A 24,587-nucleotide genomic window follows, 5' to 3' on the forward strand; every position below is an offset into this window, starting at 1 on the left:
ATTAAGAAATTCATTTTCTTTGGGCTACACAGAAGTGTTAATGGATTAGGAGTGGTTGGCACTGACATTTTTGTCAAAAATAGCGAAAACACACGAAAAAAATTCTCAATTAGGTAGCAATCTACTACAAGGACACGGAGGATGGAAAATTTTGATCGAGTCATGGAGCAGATCGGTAACTAACAATCCTTAATCTACTTAAAACTTTTAAATAACGACAATCGGACAGGATTCGGCAAGGTGCATCTGTTCGCCCTGCTGACTCTCGGCCTGCTCCAGATGCTGACCTTTACGGAAACAATGGGCATGTCGGGTGTAGTCGCTCCAGCATCAGTGTGTGATATGCGTATGACACAGATGCAAATGGCTGCATTGACGGCCGCCACCTTAATGGGCATCATTTGTTCCTCTTACTTCTGGGGCTACATCACCGACAAGAAGGGACGACGCTGGACTCTGTTGCGGACAATCACCATGAGCACCGTGTGCTCGATTACCTCGATGTTTATGGTCAACTTCCCCTGCTTCTTCCTTATGAGATTTTTTACTGGAGTTTTGTAAGTATGAGGTTTATGGATAGTAGCGTATTGCGGACTTTCCTACCTCGGACTAGTGTGGCAGGTCCAAGCTTCGTAGCGGTCACCTACCTGTCCGAGTTCTTCCCCAGGGCGCTCCTGTCTCGTGTCATCACCCATATGTTCATGTTCACCGGCTTTGCCATGATGTTTTGCCCAGGAATGGCGACACTTTTTCTCACGTCAGGACATATTGATTTTGAGGTGCAATTAGTGGGCAGTCTGGTCTGGCGGCCCTGGCGAATGTTGGGCTGCGTTTACGTCTTGCCCGGAATAATTGCCTTAATCCTGCTACTGTTTATGCCAGAGAGCCCCAAGTTCCTCTTCATGATCGGTGACACCCATAAGGGTCTAAAAGTGGTGGAGTGGATCTCTATGAAAAACACTGGGCGTCCTCTTACACCAGAGCAAATTGTCCAGCTACACAGTTTTCAGAACTTTGCGCAGGTAAAGCGTCAAAAGTCGGATCAACATATCCTACGGGCGATGGTGAGTGACGCGATGCCCTTGTTCCGGAAACCCTATTTAGGGAATTTGATAAGCGCCTGCTTGGTTATGTTTATCTCGGGCATGATGTGAGTGTTTTGGGTTAAAAATTGGGAACTTGTTGGATTTGTTGCGTGCACTCACCCCTTCCTCAATACCGCAGAACCAACGGCCTAGGAATTTGGTACACAGCCATGCGGAATCGCGCCAACATGCGCAGAGGTGACAAGAGTGGCATGTCCTTATGCCAGATACTTTTCGTACCCGACCTGGGCTTGATTTTGGAGCCCGAAAAAGACCTTGAAGTGGTAGGCAACTCCTTCCAAATAAGTAAATACATACATAACTAAAACCCATGAAATTTTAATATTAATAAGTAGAATAACCACTGTTTTATAATGCTCCTTGTCTTAAATAGATCTGCAACGACGATTTCAAGGGCTTCAACGACTCTTTCGTTATGGGCGCCCTCAACGTTTTGATGTACAATCTTTGCTGGTTGTTGCTTTGTAAAGTCCCCAGAAGGTGGATTTTTATAGTCAGCATCCTGATCACCTCGACGAGCGGGTGCTTGTTGGTCTTCGTGCTGACCAGTTGGCTGCAGCTCGTCACATGCATCCTGCTTTTGGGCTTGCCTGGGGTGGTACTAAGTTTGCTAGGTGGCGCTCTTCTGGAGGACGTGCCCACCTACCTTCGCGCCAAGGCAATGTGCATCTGCCTGATGTGGGCTCGGTGTGGCGCAGTGGTGGGCACAATTACAACCGGAATGTTCATCCATCACTACTGCGCGCAATATCTGTTACTGATCTCCATCATGCCCCTGGGTAAGATATTTATTAAAACTTATTTGCTTTATCAGAAGCTAATGTGGACTAATTCCACAAGCTTTATATATCCACATCAGTGGCGGATTTAACAGGTGGGCAAAGGCGCGCTTGCCCACTGGGCCCCCCCGACGAAAGGCTTTCAGGGCCCCTAGTGCTGAAAGTTACACCTTCGATTTCTTTTCCACAAATCTGCATCAAAATCTGGGAACAAAATATTTTAAAGATTTTTTGTCAAATTTTCTGGGCTGTCCTCTTCAAAATGTGCAAAATGCATGGGGAGCCCCATATGACCCACTGCGAAGGCCATATCTTAGGAAATATTTATCCGATTCTTGAGCGGAATACTTTAAACGATTTGTGGATCGATTCTTCATAAATCTTCATCAAAATCTGGGAACAAAATATTTTTAAGATTTTTTGTCAAATTTTCTGTCCCCTTCAAAATGTGCAAAATGCATGGGGAGCCCCATATGACCCACTGCGAAGGCCATATCTTAGGAAATATTTATCCGATTCTTGAGCGGAATACTTTAAACGATTTGTGGATCGATTCTCCATAAATCTGCATCAAAATCTGGGAACAAAATATTTTTAAGATTTTTTGTCAAATTTTCTGTCCCCTTCAAAATGTGCAAAATGCATGGGGAGCCCCATATGACCCACTGCGAAGGCCATATCTTAGGAAATATTTATCCGATTCTTGAGCGGAATACTTTAAACGATTTGTGGATCGATTCTCCATAAATCTGCATCAAAATCTGGGAACAAAATATTTTTAAGATTTTTTGTCAAATTTTCTGGGCTGTCCCCTTCAAAATGTGCAAAATGCATGGGGAGCCCCATATGACCCACTGCGAAGGCCATATCTTAGGAAATATTCATCCGATTCTTGAACGGAATACCTTTAACGATTTGTAGATCGATTCTCCATAAATCTGCATCAAAATCTGGGAACAAAATATTTTTAAGATTTTTTGTCAAATTTTCTGGGCTGTCCCCTTCAAAATGTGCAAAATGCATGGGGAGCCCCATATGACCCACTGCGAAGGCCATATCTTAGGAAATATTCATCCGATTCTTGAACGGAATACCTTAAACGATTTGTGGATCGATTCTTCATAAATCTGCATCAAAATCTGGGAACAAAATATTTTTAAGACTTTTTGTCAAATTTTCTGGGCTGTCCCCTTCAAAATGTGCAGAATGCATGGGGAGCCCCATATGACCCACTGCGAAGGCCATATCTTAGGAAATATTCGTCCGATTCTTGAGCGGAATACTTTAAACGATTTGTGGATCGATCCTCCATAAATCTGCATCAAAATCTGGGAACAAAATATTTTAAAGATTTATTGTCAAAGTTTTTGGGCTGTCCCCTTCAAAATGTGCAAAATGCATGGGGAGCCCCATATGACCCACTGCGAAGGCCATATCTTAGGAAATATTCATCCGATTCTTGAACGGAATACCTTAAACGATTTGTGGATCGATTCTTCATAAATCTGCATCAAAATTTGGGAACAAAATATTTTAAAGATTTTTTGTCAAATTTTCTGGGCTGTCCCCTTTAAAATGTGCAAAATGCATGGGGAGCCCCACATGACCCACTGCGAAGGCCATATCTTAGGAAATATTCATCCGATTCTTGAACGGAATACCTTAAACGATTTGTGGATCGATTCTTCATAAATCTGCATCAAAATCTGGGAACAAAATATTTTTAAGATTTTTTGTCAAATTTTCTGGGCTGTCCCCTTCAAAATGTGCAAAATGCATGGGGAGCCCCATATGACCCACTGCGAAGGCCATATCTTAGGAAATATTCATCCGATTCTTGAGCGGAATACTTTAAACGATTTGTGGATCGATCCTCCATAAATCTGCATCAAAATCTGGGAACAAAATATTTTAAAGATTTTTTGTCAAATTTTTTGGGCTGTCCCCTTCAAAATGTGCAAAATGCATGGGGAGCCCCATATGACCCACTGCGAAGGCCATATCTTAGGAAATATTCATCCGATTCTTGAACGGAATACCTTAAACGATTTGTGGATCGATTCTTCATAAATCTGCATCAAAATTTGGGAACAAAATATTTTAAAGATTTTTTGTCAAATTTTCTGGGCTGTCCCCTTCAAAATGTGCAAAATGCATGGGGAGCCCCATATGACCCACTGCGAAGGCCATATCTTAGGAAATATTCATCCGATTCTTGAACGGAATACCTTAAACGATTTGTGGATCGATTCTTCATAAATCTGCATCAAAATCTGGGAACAAAATATTTTTAAGACTTTTTGTCAAATTTTCTGGGCTGTCCCCTTCAAAATGTGCAGAATGCATGGGGAGCCCCATATGACCCACTGCGAAGGCCATATCTTAGGAAATATTCATCCGATTCTTGAGCGGAATACTTTAAACGATTTGTGGATCGATCCTCCATAAATCTGCATCAAAATCTGGGAACAAAATATTTTAAAGATTTTTTGTCAAATTTTTTGGGCTGTCCCCTTCAAAATGTGCAAAATGCATGGGGAGCCCCATATGACCCACTGCGAAGGCCATATCTTAGGAAATATTCATCCGATTCTTGAACGGAATACCTTAAACGATTTGTGGATCGATTCTTCATAAATCTGCATCAAAATTTGGGAACAAAATATTTTAAAGATTTTTTGTCAAATTTTCTGGGCTGTCCCCTTCAAAATGTGCAAAATGCATGGGGAGCCCCATATGACCCACTGCGAAGGCCATATCTTAGGAAATATTCATCCGATTCTTGAACGGAATACCTTAAACGATTTGTGGATCGATTCTTCATAAATCTGCATCAAAATCTGGGAACAAAATATTTTTAAGATTTTTTGTCAAATTTTCTGGGCTGTCCCCTTCAAAATGTGCAAAATGCATGGGGAGCCCCATATGACCCACTGCGAAGGCCATATCTTAGGAAATATTTATCCGATTCTTGAGCGGAATACTTTAAACGATTTGTGGATCGATTCTCCGTAAATCTGCATCAAATTCTGGGAACAAAATATTTTTAAGATTTTTTGTCAAATTTTCTGGGCTGTCCCCTTCAAAATGTGCAAAATGCATGGGGAGCCCCATATGACCCACTGCGAAGGCCATATCTTAGGAAATATTTATCCGATTCTTGAGCGGAATACTTTAAACGATTTGTGGATCGATCCTCCATAAATCTGCATCAAAATATGGGAACAACATATTTTTAAGATATTTTGTCAAATTTTCTGGGCTGTCCCCTTCAAAATGTGCAAAATGCATGGGGAGCCCCATATGACCCACTGCGAAGGCCATATCTTAGGAAATATTCATCCGATTCTTGAACGGAATACCTTAAACGATTTGTGGATCGATTCTTCATAAATCTGCATCAAAATCTGGGAACAAAATATTTTTAAGATTTTTTGTCAAATTTTCTGGGCTGTACCCTTCAAAATACCCTTCAATGTACCCTGAAAAAATTTTGCCCACTGGGCCTTTATCCTTAAATCCGCCACTGATCCACTTGCAGAAATTCATTCAATCTTATAGGGACTTTACTTTAAGGATGATTATAAGGCATTGACTTTGCCAAATATACTTAGTATATTTTTTATCCGATTCTTTACCAATCTGCATGTAAATTACGAGAAAGATTTCTAAAAGAATTTGGGACAAATTTTTTGGGGGAGACTCTTCAAAAGTGGGCAAATAAATGGGACTTACAATTAAAAGTGTATGGGCTTACATTAAAGGCTATAACTTTGCCAAAATTCATCCGATTCTTACAAGGAATACCTTAATCGATTTGTGAATTTGTCACTTCTTTGTAAATATACATTAGGAAAAACATATTTTTAAATTTTTTGTCACATTTTCTGTTGGCTTTTGGCAAGTAGACGGTTTTTAAGAATTCAAAACTAAATGATGGTTCCGGAAAATAACTGCAAGAGTATATATTAGTATGTATAAGTCGGCTTCTGATAGTGGCAAAAAAGTTTACTTCCCATTTTTTATACATATATTAACAAAAAATTATTTTTAGTTGCCGCTTGCTTTGAAAGCTACTTACCGTTCAGGTTCTAAAAGATACGTTATTCTTCAAGGTGAGCTATTTTTAGAAATTAACATTACTTTTATAAATATTTTTAGAATTTTATTTTGTAATAGATGAATATGCCGAGAAGTAGACTGCAAAATCTTGACAATGACAAGCAAAAGAGAATTGCTTTTTAAAAGGAAATGTTATTTTTTTGTAGGAGAACTTAAAGTTTATGTCTTATATATACTGAACCCGAAAATTCTCCCTAGTTAAGCTTGTCCAGAGTTCGGGAACCCCAAGATTTAATGATCTATTTCAGAGAAAGGTAGGTACTATATTTAGGTAACAAGTGGAGTATAAATAAATTAAACTTAGGACTCAGCACTCAGTGACCCATACAAAAAGCTTTTATAGAGTTTATTTTTTTTTTTAATTTCATGATTCTATAATTTTAAGCCTGTATGGAAAAATTATGAATAGTGTTACTAACAAGTAAATCCCCAATTTCATCGAAAATTGAATATTTTTCGAAAAGAAACACAACTATTTGATCATTGCACTTTTTATTTATATTGTAACATCACAAAAACGATTATTTGGATATTTTTTCATTTATTTAATTAACATCAAGACTATTTAAGCATTTGTTATGCAGTTGCAACTACAAAGTACACCCCCATATAGTTAAACTATTGCCCCAAAACATAAGCTCAACAAAGGTACGTATGCTAATAATTATAAACATGAGTGTTGGACGTTGCCGTGGTCGCCTCGATTTTTCCATTAGAAGACCTCCTCCTCATCCAAGGCGCGGATCTGCCGGATACAGCTATATTTTCCGTCAATATTTAATTAGTCACTTGTTACCAATTCTCCGCCACTGTTGACACCTTTGCCCAAGTTGAAGTTATTTTCGATCTCGCGATTTCGCAGGAGTTCCATTAGATTTCCACGCTTTCCGAATCGAACTCGGGCCCTGTCTCCGTAGTAGGTGTCCAGATCCTGGAGGAATTTGTACGCATCCGCCATGGTGTTTACGTCGTTCTTGCGGGGCGGCCGGGAGTTGGAGGCCTCCACACTGCATCCGGCGGCAAGGAGGGCGACGGCCACGCAGACGATCAGAATGCAACGCATTGTGTGGCACATGGTGCTGCCGTTAATGAGAAATTCAAATCGTTTAGAAAACCTTGAAGCTAATAGTGTAAAAGCCGATCAATTTAAGTTCACGGAACCCAAGATATTTGCATACATACTGCTGTTTAAATATGTACTAGACTAGATGTTTATGAATAAATTAGAAACTGCTCTTTGATGCATTTAGTTATTTGCACTAAGAATATGCAAATACTTAAAATACTAATAATGTCTTAAACAATTTTCAATTTGCGTCGGTCTCTAAACGTAGTTTTCCAGAGGAAAAATCACCCTTGATTTGTTTTTAATATATTCGATCATAAAAAAATATGATTCAATAATTACACAATTAGTATATTGTATCGCTAGAGGTCCTATATAGGGGTCTGGGTCTTAGTAGGGCCACACTTAATAGCCAGTAATCGCATATGCTAATTTGCGGGATCTGAACTAAATGATCCGACAATCCCATTTTAATTGCCAGCGCTCATAGATGGGCGCCGGTCAATGATTTTCGGGCGGGACTGACGCAAGTGGCTAATACTTCCACTTAACCGATAATTAAGTATATTACAAGCAACTTGGCTTCTAGCAAAGGTCAAGTCGACGGCACAAAAGGATGTAGAAATGAGTCACTGTAGTTCGATCAGCGGAATAGTTCTGAGAACCGATAATGTTGTTAAACATTTGCCAGGCTAAAAGCTATAGCTGTTGATAATTGTGCAACTAACTTGGGTGACTCATCGTTTAGGGCTTATAAATCCTGAACACTGCTTACCTGGTCAAAAAGTGAGTATTTGGCAAACTGAGCGATTGAGCAACTGGACCCGGGTGGTTGTTTAATCAGCAGACGCAACCGCGAATAAATGTTGGCCAAATGCCATTGACAACAGGTATTTATAGGAGCTGCTAGCTGGAGGATATGGCCACCCACTTTTAGCCCGAAATGCCGAGCGTAGGCGAGCGGAAGTTGGAAGAACGAAGCAACCCGAACTCCGGATGAAGCCTCTAAAATATTTTCATATGCAGGCTAATTATGTCGCGAGGCTGGAACTTTTGCAGCAGCTGGAGCGGAATGGGACGTCCTCGGGTGCGTTGGTGTGGGAAATGGGGAACACGGATCGGAGATGGAAACTCGGAATGGAAATTTAAACGGAGATTGGGCCAAGCTAACAAATAGTGACAGTTGGCTAACGAGATATCTGAAATCGCGGATGGCTATCAGGAGCAGAATTATGCATGGCGGAATAAATGACAAATTTTTTGATAAGAAGGCTTAGTGCCCCAACCGGGCTGCGGCTACCCCACCTGAATGAATGAATGTGGCTAGAACTGATTTATGTGCTCAACGGCCTAGCGGGACTGCATTCCTCCTCCGTATTTCGATTCCGATTCCGCATTCGTTCCTGGCGTCAGAGTTGGCAACAGTATCATTAATTATAATATTTTGATTATTGTTTAATAACCGCGGGCTTAGAGTCTGGCGTCGCTGATTGTGCTGGGGTATTAAATGGGCTGCTCGACTTTGCATAGTTATTTAATTTGGGGTCATGCCGGTTAGGCAATCCGACTACCAATTGTTTCGATTCTGTAATCTGTTTGGCTCATATGCGGCCATTACACCAGTGCGTATACGTAATACGCTTTCCCCAACACAACGTGACATCATAGAGATCGTGTTCTTCTGGATGGTTATTAACTTAATATTTGTAATAAACGTTCTAACTAATTAGCCACAAAGCCCCATTACTTACCGGCTGGTTTTTTTGTCATCGTCTCCGTTCTCTGACCCATAGTGGGCCATTAGTGGGGTTGTTTTTGTTGCGATTATCGCTTCAATTAAACTAGTTCTCTATTTGCTTGAGTCGGGCGGAACGTTTTATATTTAAATCTAATTGGCGTCCAACATTGTTGGTTCCTCATTGTTGGTTCCCCGATCCAGCTCCAGTTTCAATTCCATTACCAGGTAGCTGATATCGAGCGCTCTTATTAATAATTGGCGATTAGTGGCTCTGGGCACTCCCCACTATGCTTGCCTTCCGTTCGGTATTTAATTATAACATCCATTTGGCGAACATGGATAAAGTCTGGCTAAAGTCCCTTAAAGCTTGGGGAAATTCAAACGAATTGCAGATTATTATTATTCCGTAATCTCCTTTTAAATGGTCTTACATTGTAAGAAAGTTTTTATATTATATATAATCTTAAACCAATAAAATGTCTTGAAAACTACAGTCGATTTCTACTATAGGCCGATTTCAAATGAATTTGGATTTATTTAGAAACGTAACGTCTTTTTTTTTAGAATTAAAGGCATGGAAAATTCTATATGGAAATAACGTGTTGTATGAGTGACATTCAGTGGCATCTTAACCTTGGCCCAATGTACGCAGATCTGTGCAATAAATTCTGGCCAGACATGCGTAATTTTTGATTAACTACCGCTTAATAGGAAGTGATTATTTTCGGCACTCAAGATGCGGAAAATTTGTTTATGGAAGCCAACGTGACGTATGAGCAATTTAACATATGCTAATAAAATTCAAAAGGTCCACCATTGTCTAGAGTCTAGAGTGTAGACTTTGTTTGCTGGTGGGGAAAAACCCCTGATCTGGTTCAAGGATGTCCAAGCTCGATTCGTGTTTCGTGATGGCAGCTGCCTGCCAAGACCGGGTCAATTCAACTGTCCAGCTTTCTAGCGGGCCCTCGTATATGCACTCCATTGTTCTGTCCGGAGCGCTTTTGTCACCTTTCCATGTGCTAATACGGCATCGTCACGAAGTTACCCGCTTCCTCGGACAATACTTTTGGGTGGAACCGGCAATAAAGTGGCACTAAAGTGACTAGTTTTCCGTACAGTTATAATTTTGAGCGTGGGGATGCCGCTTTCCGATCGCATGCCCGGGTCTTCCCCTTGCCGGGGCCCGGGTTCATGTCAGTAGGCACAAAATATTGGCACAAAATAATATTCGCATGCCAGCCCCTAATTTCGAAAGTGAGCGTTTTTTGTGAATTTTATGAGATTTTTGTGCAGTTTCGAGAACTTGCACTTGTCATTGTTTGCGTAGATTATAACAATTGAACTCTAACAAAATTCGATGATCCGCTGCCCCTTGAAGCTCGTTAGAAGTTGCCTGGGTTAAGTGGGCGATTAATGCGGAATAGTCTTGAGAGCCGTTTGCATTGTTTCTAAAGAATATATACATTTGTTTCGTTCCTCTTTTTGGGCTTTCCCGGCCTTGGAGCTGGATGGCCACCAAACAATTACCTTCCTCATTGGCAACGAAACGATAATTGTGGCTCAAAATTTCACAGCTTAATAACAAAGTTTGCAACTATTTGCGTGCCATTTTATGTTTATTTTCGTAAATCTGGCAAATATTGATCGATATTCAATGGGGTTAGTCAGATCCGTGGTATTCCACGTGAATTTTTCCATTTGTCTAGCAAAGCATTGTACGTCAGAGGAAGTTATATTTTCGTGTTTTTAAGACGTATTTGTCATTAGCATTGTTCTGACTAAAAAAGAGCTTTATTTATATGAACCATTTATTTAAAATTTTTATCGTAAACCTGAACAATTTAATTAATTTTAACCATAAACAAGTTATTGATTGTAAATTAATTTAAAACCAGATGACTGCTGAGATGTTTTGTAACAAACTCATTGAATCTATTTATTACTTTCATTTATGTCATCAATGTGGTAATAAATTTAAGGCATATTTATATTTATATAACTATGATAATATAACTGTCGTTTTATGGCAAGTTTTTATTCCAGCTCTTCGCGGAAAGCTTTTATTCGGGCCACAATCCAGATAGAAGTCGCACGCGCGTAACTTTCGGCTAAAAGCATAAAAGCTAAAAGTCTAGCCCAGAATGGGACTTTGGGATGCCCCGGGCCATAATTGCCGCCCCAGACTGCCGCTTTCCTGCTGCCATAAGCACAAACAACAATTAGCATGGAGAGCAACAAATTGCTCCATACATGCCAACTGATACTTAGTAGCGGGAACCTTAAACTCATTGTTCATTCGGGATCGCCGGATTCTGTTAAGTACGTGGTAGCAACAGTTTATACCAGCCCAGACAATTGTCGTTGGCAATAAAAAATGGAAAATGGCGAGGCTCATACAAGCGTATGACAGGAAGAGCAATTGGAGATGACATTAATGGATCTTGGCTCGGGATCGGTTTCCAGCGAATAGCAGCTAAATAGGTCAGCGCGGATGTGACAGCTTCAGATGTCTGTTCACTGGTACTATTATTAGATTTCCCGACCCCGACTTTGCGATCGGTATTGATCTGCCATTAGGAACCAGATAAATAGTGGACAGATAATTGCCAGAGCAAATCGTTATTAGCTGCTAAGAATCTGGACTGGAGATAATTGAGTCAAGAAGTGGATCTTAATTGCAAGCAAGTCTCATGCATATGAATTAATAGTTTTCAAAGGGCTCTGGCACGTGTGCGTGTATGATGTGTGCCCAAGATAAAAAGCTTTGTCTAAATAGAGTCATTTGAGCTATTAAATTTATGAAATAATAATTCTCCTGGGCCCGAGACAATGGTGAACCCCTCTAACCCAAGATAGGGGAGTTCTGGGGAGGATCATGGGGTGGGGAGTTCATAAGTAGCACCAACCAGACGATTAGTTTAGGTGGGTCGTAGTTTCATTTAATTTTGTTGGGTTCCTACGATTTTAGCCGAGCGAAGCCCGAGCAGAGACAGAGGCTTGGATGTGGACCGGTTACTGGGTATTGGGTACTGAAAAGGTTGAGATGCTAGCCGACCCGACCGACAGCGCGACTTGGATCCGAGCCCGGCTCGGATCGTGCCCAGTCGGAGATGGAGATCGGCCCAAGAGTCCATATAAAGATCCCCGCTGCAGTCGAGATCGGCGCATTAAGCTGTCAAAATTTGTGAGAATAGGAAGTGCGTGCTAGATCAGTTCGATTCGAGACAAAAACGGTGATTCTAGCCCTGGCCGAGTCACTTACAAATCCCCATTACTAAATTGCTAAATCGGATAGCAACGGACCGAAACGGAAAGGGACTTACGGGTCGCTGAAAGTAACACCTGACTTGCCAGGAATAAATCAAGCTTACTTATTATTAAATTCATATTTATATAAACGTCAAAACAAATTAAACGGGTGCTATGCAAATGCCCTCAATCCAAATCGTGCGCGACCTGTTAATAGTTTAATTTGCGGCCATAAATAATAACCAAGAATTAATTGATTTTCGTCATAAATCAATAAATAACTAAGTCACTCACTCACTAACCCCGCCTATCCGAGTGCCGAGTGCTTACCATCAGGGAGCAGTAACGATCAAATTGATTGTAGTCCGAGTCGCATATTTTCGGGGTGCTGAAATGAAACTATTTACCAACAAAAACCAGCGCAATGCAAGTGAGTACACCTGTCCAAATTGGGCCGTGCCGACCATTGTCCGCATTGGTCAAAGCCAAAATCCCATAAAAGTTGATTTGAGCCGTAGTTTCCAGCTTGCCAAGGGAAGCTGCCCCACGCGATCATAAAATAGTCAAAAACACAAAAAACTTGCACAAAAGTCAAGTCGCTCAAGTCGCCTAAATTGCTCTCAAATAGATTGCCGAAATGTGGCTGGAGTGGTGCAATGTATTTTTAAATGCCAGTTCCCCAAGCCCCCAGGCCCCCAATAAGCCAGCCCCCCAGGCATCAGGCCCCGTGCCAAAAATGCTAATCAAAAAGAGTTATAAAAAGTGTTACTAAATCTCACACACACACACCTGTTCCCAGCCGAAATTAGAATGCTAATTAAAATTGGTCTGGCTGACAGGTGGCAACACGCGTGGATATTCAATTTTATTAATGGCTGATAGCCAGCTAGCCAGGCGACCAGTTCTTCCCGAGATATTATATTCTAATCGGTTCGCGTAAAGTCCAAAGAAGTCTTTTGGCAGCACGTCAGCCAGTGGCTAAATATAGAACCGCAAAATTAAAATAAGCAGAAAACAAAAAAATATTGATCCGAAATTGTATTAATTAGTAGTCCCACGTTCTAGTGGGGGGACTCCAAATGTTTGTTTACCCCGCTTGGCAACGTTCCGGCCTGGCAATCAGTCGGTCAAAGCAGTTAACATATTTTCAAAGCCGAAATTTAGAAAAGCCGACCAGATCGCTGATTTACATAAAACTAAATGATGCTGCCAAGGGTATAGGGTTGGTTCTATTTACGAAACTGGCCATAGACGATATGTGAACGATGGCATGTAGGCCACTCGGTTAGGGTCACTTTGAATTAATTGTAATCCGCTTGTAATAGCCGTCACTCAAGTAAGTAGATCGCTAGATCGATTCGGCCAAGTCATTCCAAAGTTTAGTCTTCGGATGTACGTGTATAATATGTGTTATATATATATAGACATGAGATATGTGTATTAACGGATCTGGACGGTAGTGTAATTAAGTTTGCATAAATTAAGATTTGAAATGAATCGGTTGTGACTGAAAATGTCACGTATTACCTTACCATGAAGTTCGATGATTTCAATCAGCATAAATACGGTGGGAATACTGAAGGTGAACGCCATGATGGCCCCCCCAAACAATATAGCACTTGTAAATTTTGATAGAAGATGCTCAGTGCTAGTGTACTCTGATATCAGACCGGACGGGATGCCGATATATGACTGAACAAAGTCATCCATGACTTGCGTTTAGGGGGGGCTCTCGAGCTCTCAGAAATTCCTTTGGAACCAGCCAACTAATTTGCCGCAGTTTGCAATAAATCAATACAATCTACAGCTCAATGCTCGCTAAACAATGCAAATAACAGCTATTGTACGGGCATTAACTAAAACAGTAACAACAATGTATGTACGTACGGACATCTATACGGACGGACGGCGGGGGTATCCGTTTCAAAAGGCGAACAAATCGGATCAGGTGGTTCAGGCAGGGGATCCAGTGAATTGGGGAAGTTGTAGTAAGCCTGGTGCCGTTGCTGTTGCCGGTACCGGGGACGCTTTTTGGTGCTACATATGTATTTACTTTTCCTTATTGGCGGGCCTCTAATTGCCAGCGAGACTGCGACTTTGACTGCGACTATTTAAGGGTTTTGGGTTTTTGGTTTTGGCGATGATTAACAGCAAATAGCAACAGATGTGGGATTAATCATTAGCTAAACACAGGCAAACACAGGCCGAGCAGTCAAACGGGCAAACAAATATCGCTGTCGCATCATCATAACAACAATTAGCCAGTTAACAGCACAGCAGATCTCAGTTCGGATAGTCGCAGTCGTATCTTTCGGATACGAACGCCCCGTCGAGAGCGAATCTTGCCGGCGCAGTTAGCATATTTGCCTAATTTATTGTCGTCTGACGGAAGTCACACACACACACACACACACTCACTCCGTGTGGCAGTCGCACAGTACACCTGACGACCCCCGAAGGTGTTCCATCAGAAAAACAAAACAAATCCATTCTTGACTTCAGTGGGTCAGCGTTTTTGATGGTTTGACTTACTTGTCAAAAAAAACTCGAAATTGTGCTCAGATTTGTTTAATTTCAGGTTTTTTTGTATTTTGAATTTTTTTATTGTGCCGGCGAATTGCACCGAACTTGAACTTCAGACCGCTGCAGAGGCAGCTTAGTAACTGATATGTGTATCGTCCCCTCCCCATCCCACCGGCAGCTCGCTTGTCAGAAACAAGTTCACAGCTCACTGAATCAGCTGCTGGCGATCGAGAGGCGAGACTGAGACAAGAGACGTCTTTCATTCATGCCATGTCCATATGTCAAATATATATCTACATATATCTTTTTCTATATCCATGTCCATGTCTCATGTTCGACAAAATCTTTCAATCGACTTTTTGGGGGCTCTTGGCTTGAGCAATGCAATTGTTGCACAAGGCACACGCTCCGAATCTGTGTCCGCCAGCTGGGAGGGCTTTGTTGGCTCTGGCCACTTGGCTCGATGATTTTGGCATTGGCCACTCCATTGCACCAGAATAATTTTGAGCCGCTTTGTTAGCGACCTAATTTATGGGCGAGGCTGGGCCCATTCAAAGGCCGGGAATTTAACCAGACTTATTCAAGGCAAGGATATGTATGAGCATATAGGGCTGCACCGGAAGAAATTATTTATGCTATTTAGATGCTAGTTTGTAGATATTTATTTATTTGATTAAAACTAATAGAAGCTAATTTTGGCAGCAAAGATATCTACGATTTACTAATTTCTTAACAATAAAATAGAGATACATATGTACCTATATGGACAAGGTATATGTTGTATTCTATCTTATATGCAACAAATTTATTTTAATGATAATCCTATCCAACAATTTTTAAATAAAAAAATTTCTTACTGTGCACATCTAGTATTTGCCATCATTGGTTATATATGAATAGTTTGTTTTGATTTCTGGTTTCATCGAAGTCGTGCATAATTTGTCGTGTATCATCGCCGTTTTGTTTTGATTTTGGAGTCTTGAACCTATTACTGACATCAAAATTGACACCAAAGCGAAATTGTTAATGAGTTTATGCTGTTTGCTTTTCGATCTGAGCCGATCGACCGACCGACCGACCCATTTGGCGTTAAGCTGGAGGGGCGTGTTAGCCGCTTGACAGTTCATTGATCTTGGCGTCGTTTTCGGTTTCTATTTCCACAGAAATCGCTATTGCCCGGGCAAACAATTGATGGTGTTACTCTAACTTTTGTTTTTATTGCGGGAATTTCATTAGGCCACTTCTGCTGATAAATGGGCTAAGATTGTGAGTTTTGATTTATGGGCGAGTGAGTATCTTCGCAGCCGTAAAGTGGCCGTGATCGCTCCAAATCGGTCACAGGCATCCCACACGTGAGAGATCCGGGGGAGCCTACGATATGTAAAGCCTTTAAAATTTTTTGTGTTTTCGAGCACGGAAGTGAATTATCACACCCGCAAAGACAATAATCTTGGCGGAAGGTGAGCCTCGAGTCGGGTCGCGAGAATAAACGAGTTTGGTCGTAAAGTGAGTGATTTCACTTGAAGTAATGTGAAGCGAAGTGCAGCCTAGATTGATATGTTTCCACCGCCTCGCCCATCTTCCGCGCTTTTAATTAATATTCTAAACAAGGTCAGCCGGACTTGAATTTTATGGCTTTTCTAGGAGCGGCAGTCGTGTAAACAGACTTCAGAAACATATCTCTGTTTACAACATTCAATTCCTTATGAAACTCAAAGCCATCACTGATAACAAGAATTTAATTTTGGCCAAGAATCAACAACTCCTTTTCATAAATTTATTACTTTGTAAAAACTCATATATTTTAATTAAAACTTATTTCTTTAAAATATTCAGCCTTAAGAATTAGCATTATGCTAAAAAGTGTCTGATTTGCCAAAACCAGTTGGAAACTATAGAAATATTTTAGTAAAGACCATAAACCTTTTAATTACAGACATATTAAGTTTTTTTTCACAAAGTAGGGGTACAGTCGGTTCCCAGAACTCGTTAAATGTTTTCGAGTGCACCTGGGGTATTATAATTGCAAAATCGAAGAACGTTCATTGAACCCCTTCGGATATATTTTTGGGCATGTCATCGTCTGGCAGGCACAGCGTCATCGGTTTTTTTTTCGGGAGCTGCAACTTCTGCTCCTGCCATTGAGGTAGGTCGGATATCTCGGCCAATCTGTCCGCGATGCGGCCAAGGTCAATGGCACGTGGGGAAAAACTGGAACTGCGCCCAAAACCAGTTCAACTTCATCCGACGACGCACCAATAACTCACCCACTGATCTAATTTATTGCAGAGCTGCTGCGGAGCGCTGCTCTGGGGATGACACTGCTGTTCTTCGGATCCCTAGTCCTCATATCGGACCCGGTGCAGAGCATTCTGGATATGGTAAGTCCCCTTACAATATTCTTATTTATGTATAAGGAAGTTCGCGATTAAATTTCCGGACTAGGGGATTTTTTGGAGACAATAATCATATCTTTTTGTAAATATCTTGACAGCAATTGACTTTGAAGCCGGGTACCTTGATCTACGCCCTCTGGCTCTTCCCTCCCTTGGACGTCTACATCAACGTCTACATGTTCAACTACACGAATGTGGAGGAGTTCATGTCCGGGCGGGCCACCAAGCTGAAGGTCGAGGAGGTGGGGCCGTACGTCTACAAGGAGGTACTCAGCAATCATAACGTGACCCTCAACGAGGCCAACAACACCATCACCTACACTCCCCGCAGGGAGTACATCTTTGCCCCAGAGCGGTCCATCGGAGATCCCAAAGTAGACTCTGTCCGGGCGCCCAATATTCCCCTGATGGGCATTACCACTTTGGCCTCGGGTCTCTCGATGTTCGCCTCCCTGGGACTGGGAGCTCTGACCCGGCAACTGGAGGCTAAGCCCATGCTGAAGCTAACCGTGCACGAGTACCTGTGGGGCTACGAGGACAACCTTGTGCAGTTGGCCGCCCGGTTCGTGCCCAGCTGGATCGACTTTTCCAGTTTTGGCATCATGGAAAAGGTATGTTTTGAAATTTGTATTAAACTTTAATGGAATGACACATATATGTTAGACCCTGAGTTGGCGAAATTTATTGGTACTTTTGTTTACGAGTTTCAACAAATTTTTTGGCCAATGACGTCAATGGAAGTTTTACTTCGTCAGATACTTAAGTTTCCTAGAAATCTGTTAGAGGGTCCATAGGCCCTGAACTTTTGGCCCAAGCTCGCAGATTTCTAAAGTTTCCACTTATTTTCTATTACTCTAGCTATTTCGCGAGGGCAACGAGAGCAATGTTTTCAACATGAATTTGCCGGAGCCCAGGGACAAGTTCGGAATCAAACTGCCGGACGCTCCACGGGCTTACGCGGTGGACAGTATCAATTATGAGCGAGGCTTCAAGCGCTGGCAGTACGATGAGGAGACCAAGTAGGTTTTGTAGTCTCTAGTATACCCTTGCAGCTTGTTAACCTTAATGGTATATCTTCAGCGGTACCATGTGCAATCGGATTTGGGGCAGTCATGATGGCACTCTCTTCCCGCTGGACATGGACGAGAACGATGAGTTTTTCCTGTACCGAAGGACCTTCTGCCGCCGTTTGCATGTCAAGTTCAACCAATCGGTCACCTACAATGGCATGGATGGATTACAATTCACCATGCCCCCGGATGCTTTCGACAGCCATGTGGATGACTCGAACTCCTCGTGCTTCTGCAAAAATAACAAGTGCTTGAAGAAGGGTGTGGGAAATGTATCACCTTGCTATTACAGTAAGTAGTTTTTAGACTCCTATACTAATTTTTACTAAAGAGTGGATCCATCTCAGGCATGCCCTTGGCCATTACGTATCCGCATTTCATGCATGGAGATCCCAGCCTGCTAGAACCTTTCGAGGGCCTCAATCCGGACGAGTCCCGCTTGACCTCCTACTTTGTGGTGCAGCCAGTGAGTCAACCTCTCTAGACTTTAATCCCTCCTCAGCCAACTAAAGTACTTATTATCTCTTTAGCAACTTGGCGCGCCGATGCACGGCACCCACCTGCGGTTACAGGCCAATCAGGTGGTGGGCAAGGTGAGCTTTAACCGCGACATGACGCCCTTCGAGAACATGGTCCTGCCACTGCTCTGGGTGGACCTGAACGTCGATGAGTACTGCTGGCCCCTGCGATACCTAATCCACGGCATGAAGTGGGGCTTCCCATTGATCGAATGGGCAGCTGCCCTGGGAATGATGATGGCCGGAATCTACTACCTTTGCGCCGCTCTAATGCTCTGCTTCTGGCCATCAAGTAAACAGCAATTCCAGAAAGTGGACCAAGCGGAACTGGGCGCGACAGTGCAGGTGATCAGTTTGGGCGCCGGATTCCGAAAGACCTCCATTCCCAGCTCCTTGCAACTGGAGTCGGAGGAGCAGCACCAGCTCCTATTTGGCCCAAAAGCGTAGACCTCCGAGATGAAGTTACCTCAGACACTCAGAAAGGGACAACACTGTGATATATAGGCTTAAGATTGGGTGTAAATTATTGTGCTCATTGGAAAACAACTTAGGGAACGTCCTTGTCTACGTACTAGTTAACGGTAACGATTATTACGGCTAAAACTAGAATAAGTCTAACATTAAGCAATGTACAGTTGAGTCTCCACTCGATAAATACAGGTCAATAGTTGTTTAATCTGCGTGAAGGGTATTTAGTGGGCGGCTATCGTGTCCTCGATCCATTTCATGTAGTATGAGGTGCGGGTGTAGACGTCCGGGAAGCCCTCCAGGGCACATCCAGACCCGAAGGAGGTCACTCCCACCAGTATCCAAGGGCCGTCCCGGTTCAGTCGGCACTGCAAAGGTCCGCCTGAGTCGCCCACGCAGGTGCCACCTTCTCCATTCAGCTTTCCGGCACACAGATGTCCGCCGTGAATGTTGACGAAGCTGCCGTACGCATCCTTGCACCTGAGAACGATAAGGTAACGTGAAAAGGTCAATAAACTCGAACATCGACTCAATGGAAATAGTGAGTGTTGATATATTCTCATAAAACAATAGAGGTTTCACACTTCCATAGCTTTATGTTTGGTGTGATTCGCACCTTTTATTTATACACCATATAAGGGGGAATATACTTAAAAGGTGTTTATGTTCTTATGATTTCGCAATATTGTGTGACGCGGGGGAAACCATTTCCACTTTGTATTTATTTAACCTATTTCGGTAGTATTATGTGACCTCACCTTCCATTCTGGTGCAGGGGCACCTGTGTTTTTAGCAGCTGGTTTGAGAGGTCCCCACTGATGTTGGCCTTCCCCCAGCCGGTGGCCACGCAGTCCACAAAAACCATTTCGCGCGGCTCCTCGTTTCCCTTGTTCTTCTGCTCGGCGGAGTCCTCCGGATCCGTCCTTGGACCCAGCTTCATTAGCTTGTCATTGCGTCTCCGGGAGCGCTTCAGACTGCGCGGGGAACGCTGGGCAAGTGCCTGGCGCATCCTGTTCAGGATCTTCATGTTCATCAGCTCCCGCATGCTGGGAGCCGTCACATTTCGATAGCGCCGCCTGCTTTGGACGCTACGCAGGAAGTTGTCGATCTTTTCGGGCACATCCTCCAGCTCCAGTTGCTGGCTCAGCACATCCTCGTCAGTGGTGGATCCTGAGAGTTCCGGCTCTGCGGCTTCCGCGGCCAGCATAAAGGGTAAGCAGATGCGCCTGATGTTAGAGGCTTTGGCGATATTCGCCGGCTTGGAGAGCTTCATCAGCACCACATCGTGCCGGAAGTTATGGTAGCGATGATGCATCACTATTTTCTCGACGGGAATACGCTGCTCGTTGCCCGATTCGACGTCGCGATCGTGCTCGCCCAGCACCACCGTCCAAAGGGGGGGAATGGGTAGATTAAAGAGATCACTGGAGAAAGGATAAAGGTTAAAAAAACCCAACATATATGGAGTATATTCTTTACTTGTGAACACAGTGTGCTGCTGAGAGTATCCAGTACTGGTGGATGAGTACTGCTCCGCACCAGTGCCCTAGAAAGCCTAGGGAGGGATGGAGCAGCTCCAGCGAGGCTTGCCAGGGAAACTGGCCTTCATTGGTGGTGGCTCCGGCTATGATCCGGGGTCCACGACGGGCGGGACGACAGCCGCAGTCTATGAGGTAATTCAATTAATATTTTTATTAGATTATGATCTAAAAGTCTTTGTTCTTAGAAGAAAATAAAACATTAGGATGATGGATGGGCGGTTACTATTTTTGAGACAATTCACTTACCCGTTTCAAATTGCCTGGAAGTGGGCAGGAGAAGCAGCAGGCTCAGCCAACTCAAGGTCAAAGTGTTGGCTATTTGTGGCCGTGATGGCTTCATCATCTTGGTGACCGCTCCTCGGGCAGCTGGCGCATTTCAACCGCTCAGCTGCTCATCGCGCGCATGACTGACCCACAGCAGGCCGTATCTATGTATCTTTGTATCTCTTTATCGTCGATGCTGTATCTGTGTCCTGCTGCTGCCGGTGCGCCCAGATGCTTTTCACTTTCACGCCGACTGTCAAATAAGCGAAACGGAGGGTTTTCCGGGGACTGTTAACTGGGAACCGAGGTGGAATCGCGACTTTGGGCCAAGAGCTATTTAATTTGTCTGTTTTTTTTATTTTCTGAGGTTCGGACTCAAGTATTATAATTAACGAGGTCTTCCAGCTTTAATTTTGGTTTCTTTCCACGGCTGCGCACTAATTAGTCCGCTGGATGGGCGGCGTCGACATCGCGAAATGTGCGCAGAAGCTCGAGTTTACGTTTTAGTTAATGTTTATGTCGGGAGCCCCAACCAGAAGCTCCAATCTCCGGTCCACTCTCGATTATATAACCACTTGGCTGAGATGCTGGCTGGCTGGCTAGGCCTGCGGCGGGTTATTATTATTAACGGTCACTTAAGCTTGCTTTTCTTTTTCGTAGTCGCTGCTTTTGCTTTCCGTTTAGCGCGTGCGCATGCGCGGCAGGTATTTGGGTTTAAATGTAAATTTGGCGCCAGGTGCGAGTGCGAATCGCTGGGGACGAGCGCCAAAATGCAACTGTGCTCTGCTCGGGTTTGCCAGCAAACATTTACCGTTTACTGTTTCGTTTACAGCGCCGTCGCCGCAGCCTCAGTCTCAGCATCAGCCTCAGCCTCAGCCTCAGTTGGCGTCGACAGCGTTGTGGCATGCCCCCGCGCCAACAACAAAAGCTTTGGCAACGAAAGTGAAAAGGCAGCGAGGGGGCCGCCAAACAAAAGCCCCACAGCAGCAGCAGCAGCAGGCAGCAACATAGTTGGCAGTAGAAAAGGGTAAGTTGGTCTGGCTCACTCGAGGGAAATCATTCGCAGTTAAAAAACTACCTTTATAGTAGAGTCCATATAAGAAGACTAGACTATATAGTCTATGATGATAGTTATCCAAGTATTTAGATAAACAAACTCCTTGTGTTGTAATAGCTAAACAAAACACTAATTACAATCCTCCAGACAAATGACAGTTTGCATGCAAACCGTATTTTTGTATTAAATTTAACTCAAGCAGCAGTAAGTGCTAAATTAAGTCATACATGTGGGTCATTACCATAATTATTTATTTATTTGATTATAAATAAAATGCAATGCAACCCCTTGCTAGCGATATATTAATGGCTGAGAATTCGATTTCGATGGAGGGAATGAGCTATAAACGCTTGTTAGATAAGAGTTCGGTGCAGTTTGATATTAGAGTCGTGATGGCAATTATCTAATCTAATTTAAATGCGAACTTCGGCATATTTCAGTGGCAACCGGGCGATCTTATAACATTGGAGTGCTCCGACACGTTATGTATGATATACATTTGCAGTTAGGACCTGGTCTAATCTATATATGTAGCTTAGCTACTCATTAATTGCGGCTAGGTGAATGCCATGCCACTTTCTGTCACTGTGGCATTTGGAGTACATTTTTTACCTTATCCCAGGGCTGGTTATGTCTGCCATTTAAGTGAGTGATTAGCGGGCAGCTATTCAACGCCTGTTTCAATGTAAGATGTCAAGTGATTAGTTTAATTGCGATTAAATCTAGATTAAAATGTGCATAATTACGATCGTCCCCCGTGGCTGCTGTAAATGATTTACCGAGTGGGTTGCCCGGCCAGCCCGATCCAATGAGTTAGTCAGTAACTGAGTGAGCGAGTGAGTGAGTGAGTGAGTGTTTGTATGTGAGTGCGAGTTACTTTCGTTTTCATTACCCCACGATGCCAGCAGCAGCAGCTATATGTACTAGCAACAGCAACAACAACTTGAATTCCGTGTTGATGCACAAACTCATAAGTCATGTTGCTTGGTGCTGCCGCTGCTGCATCCAATGGGGAAGTTGTTAATGCAACATCAGAAACACCAAATCCAACAGCAGCAACACTACACTGGGGAAAACGGAGGACTATGTAGAAGAGGTGGTTACCTCTTGAGGAAGTAATAGCAGCCTTACTGCCTAAATAGAAACACACCTTTTTTTCCTCAAGTGCATCAACTACAGTTTTGTTTGTGCAGCCGATTGATCATTTAAGCCAAGACGCTGCTTTTGGCCTGTCAATTTGTTGTGGTGGGCGTTGGCATTTGGCCGGCATCGCTGTTGTTGTTCAATTAAGAGGCGCCGTGTTTTACTGGTACTTGTACATGCCCCCTGGTTGACGAAGACGGCGTCGGATAATCAAAATCAGAAAAATTCGAAAACCGAAAATCGCTTGCCCAATCAGCCCGAAAAAACTAAAAAAAAAAATATCAAGACGGCTTGAAGAAAAATTCCCCGCTCGACAGTTGGTGGGAACTTTCCCGACGCGTTGCGAAAAAAAATATATAAATACATAGATAGATTGATAGAAATAATAATAACAATAATCGTTGTATGTTTGGGAACTTAATTGAATTCGTACTGCAAACGAAAATAGTAGTAGCCGGGGTAAAAATAAATTTTTACGCATGCCTCCGATCCGATGACAATCGACGGAAGCGTTGCGGGTCAGCACGGGTTCGAAATTAGTCAGGCCAAGCAGACTGGGCACGTCGGATGGAGAGTCGGGAGAAATCGAAGTTCGGGACCTTGAATCGAGGTGGTCGAGTGCAGGGGCTGCAATTTCACTGATGCAGCGATTGCCGCTGTTATTCAATTGCAATTGCATCATAGCGAGGTAGTAGCGGCAGCAACATGTGGCCAGTGGATGCTCTGGCAGAGTTCGAGAAACTCGACAATTAGACAAATGGTAGGATGGGTGCACTGCGTCACAGCTGATCGATATCGGGCATGCAAATGCTGTAGCAGCGGCAGCAGCAGCGGCAGCATCAACAGCAGATACTTTGTGGCGTATCTTAAAGATGCGCGCATTACATTACCAACCAACAACGGGCGCTTTCCACCCGACTGGCGATCAGATGAAAACGAAAGTGCTTCAAGTGGTTAGCCAGCTGCCGTAGATGTTGCTGTTTCTGTTCGTGTTGCTGTTGCTGTTGCTGTTGCTAGTGTTGCTGTTGCTACAACCTATGTTGCTGCTTTGTATATTCGAGTCGCACGCTTGCAAGAGGCTGCTCAAATTTATCTACTACCTCCGCTGTTTTGTGTTTCCTGTATCTCCAAGTTTATGTTGGCTGCTGCTCTTGTGTTGCTTTTGCTGTATGCTCTTGCCACTGTCAGTGGCAATGGCAATGGCAATGGCTTGCCACATGCCGCAGCCTGCATGCCGCTTGCATGTGCCTCACGCCCATGCACTCCGCCCCAACAGTGCGAAATGTTTTGCTTGGCTTTGTCAAACAAAAAGCGACAGAGTTGCAGACAGGCAATTTGCCGTAGTCGATGCTCCTATAATTAATCGTCTTATTGTTATTTCATCTAAAAGTTGAGTAACTGTCAGTGGCTACAGATACAGATATCTATCCGCCTTTTACCAGAAGATTGCGCAACTAACTTGTGCCGGCACAGAAGCTCCACTGTAATTAGTTTAACAAACTTTTAACTCAAATGTAGCTGTCTAGGGTTAATGTACTTGGCATGCG

The 24,587-nt window shown here is 43.1% G+C and overlaps 4 protein-coding genes across 9 annotated transcripts; 2 read left to right on the forward strand and 2 right to left on the reverse strand.

Moving 5' to 3' along the window:
• Positions 1-6,201, forward strand: LOC108129983 (synaptic vesicle glycoprotein 2C-like). 3 transcript variants are annotated; one of them, XM_017248310.3, is made up of 7 exons: positions 1-175; positions 230-557; positions 614-1,150; positions 1,225-1,369; positions 1,480-1,885; positions 5,940-6,000; positions 6,065-6,201. In XM_017248310.3, the coding sequence occupies exons 1-6, from the start codon at positions 142-144 to the stop codon at positions 5,978-5,980; spliced, it is 1,491 nt and encodes a 496-aa protein (XP_017103799.2). In that variant the 5' UTR covers positions 1-141; the 3' UTR covers positions 5,981-6,000; positions 6,065-6,201. The 3 variants fall into 3 exon arrangements, with proteins under 3 accessions (XP_017103799.2, XP_070137661.1, XP_070137662.1); XM_070281561.1 differs by lacking the exon at positions 1-175 and having other exon boundaries at positions 460-557; positions 622-1,150; XM_070281560.1 differs by lacking the exons at positions 5,940-6,000; positions 6,065-6,201 and having other exon boundaries at positions 1,225-1,391; positions 1,480-1,725.
• LOC108129952 (lysosome membrane protein 2) lies at positions 6,142-19,086 on the forward strand. 2 transcript variants are annotated; one of them, XM_070281557.1, is made up of 7 exons: positions 6,142-6,261; positions 16,873-16,964; positions 17,078-17,590; positions 17,838-17,998; positions 18,060-18,340; positions 18,397-18,515; positions 18,580-19,086. In XM_070281557.1, exons 2-7 carry the CDS (start codon positions 16,899-16,901, stop codon positions 19,012-19,014), a joined length of 1,575 nt encoding a protein of 524 aa, XP_070137658.1. In that variant the 5' UTR covers positions 6,142-6,261; positions 16,873-16,898; the 3' UTR covers positions 19,015-19,086. The 2 variants fall into 2 exon arrangements, with proteins under 2 accessions (XP_070137658.1, XP_017103757.2); XM_017248268.3 differs by lacking the exon at positions 6,142-6,261 and adding an exon at positions 11,985-12,490.
• NPF (neuropeptide F) lies at positions 6,483-7,928 on the reverse strand. Of its 3 annotated transcripts, none has more exons than XM_070281564.1 (3): positions 7,849-7,928; positions 6,804-7,086; positions 6,483-6,734 (listed from the first exon to the last, which is right to left on the reverse strand). In XM_070281564.1, the coding sequence occupies exons 2-3, from the start codon at positions 7,080-7,082 to the stop codon at positions 6,720-6,722; spliced, it is 294 nt and encodes a 97-aa protein (XP_070137665.1). In that variant the 5' UTR covers positions 7,083-7,086; positions 7,849-7,928; the 3' UTR covers positions 6,483-6,719. The 3 variants fall into 3 exon arrangements, with proteins under 3 accessions (XP_070137665.1, XP_017102842.2, XP_070137664.1); XM_017247353.3 differs by having other exon boundaries at positions 6,483-6,752; XM_070281563.1 differs by having other exon boundaries at positions 6,483-6,752; positions 6,804-7,129; positions 7,849-7,921.
• A 127-nt stretch (positions 19,087-19,213) lies between the features above and the next one.
• Positions 19,214-21,609, reverse strand: LOC108129953 (trypsin-1). Its single transcript, XM_017248269.3, has 4 exons — positions 20,823-21,609; positions 20,515-20,701; positions 19,794-20,459; positions 19,214-19,515 (listed from the first exon to the last, which is right to left on the reverse strand). The coding sequence occupies exons 1-4, from the start codon at positions 20,917-20,919 to the stop codon at positions 19,260-19,262; spliced, it is 1,206 nt and encodes a 401-aa protein (XP_017103758.2). The 5' UTR covers positions 20,920-21,609; the 3' UTR covers positions 19,214-19,259.
• Between the last annotated feature and the right edge of the window lie 2,978 nt (positions 21,610-24,587).

This window comes from Drosophila bipectinata, chromosome 3R, assembly GCF_030179905.1.
Source record: "Drosophila bipectinata strain 14024-0381.07 chromosome 3R, DbipHiC1v2, whole genome shotgun sequence".
Classification (NCBI taxonomy): Eukaryota; Metazoa; Arthropoda; class Insecta; order Diptera; family Drosophilidae; genus Drosophila; species Drosophila bipectinata.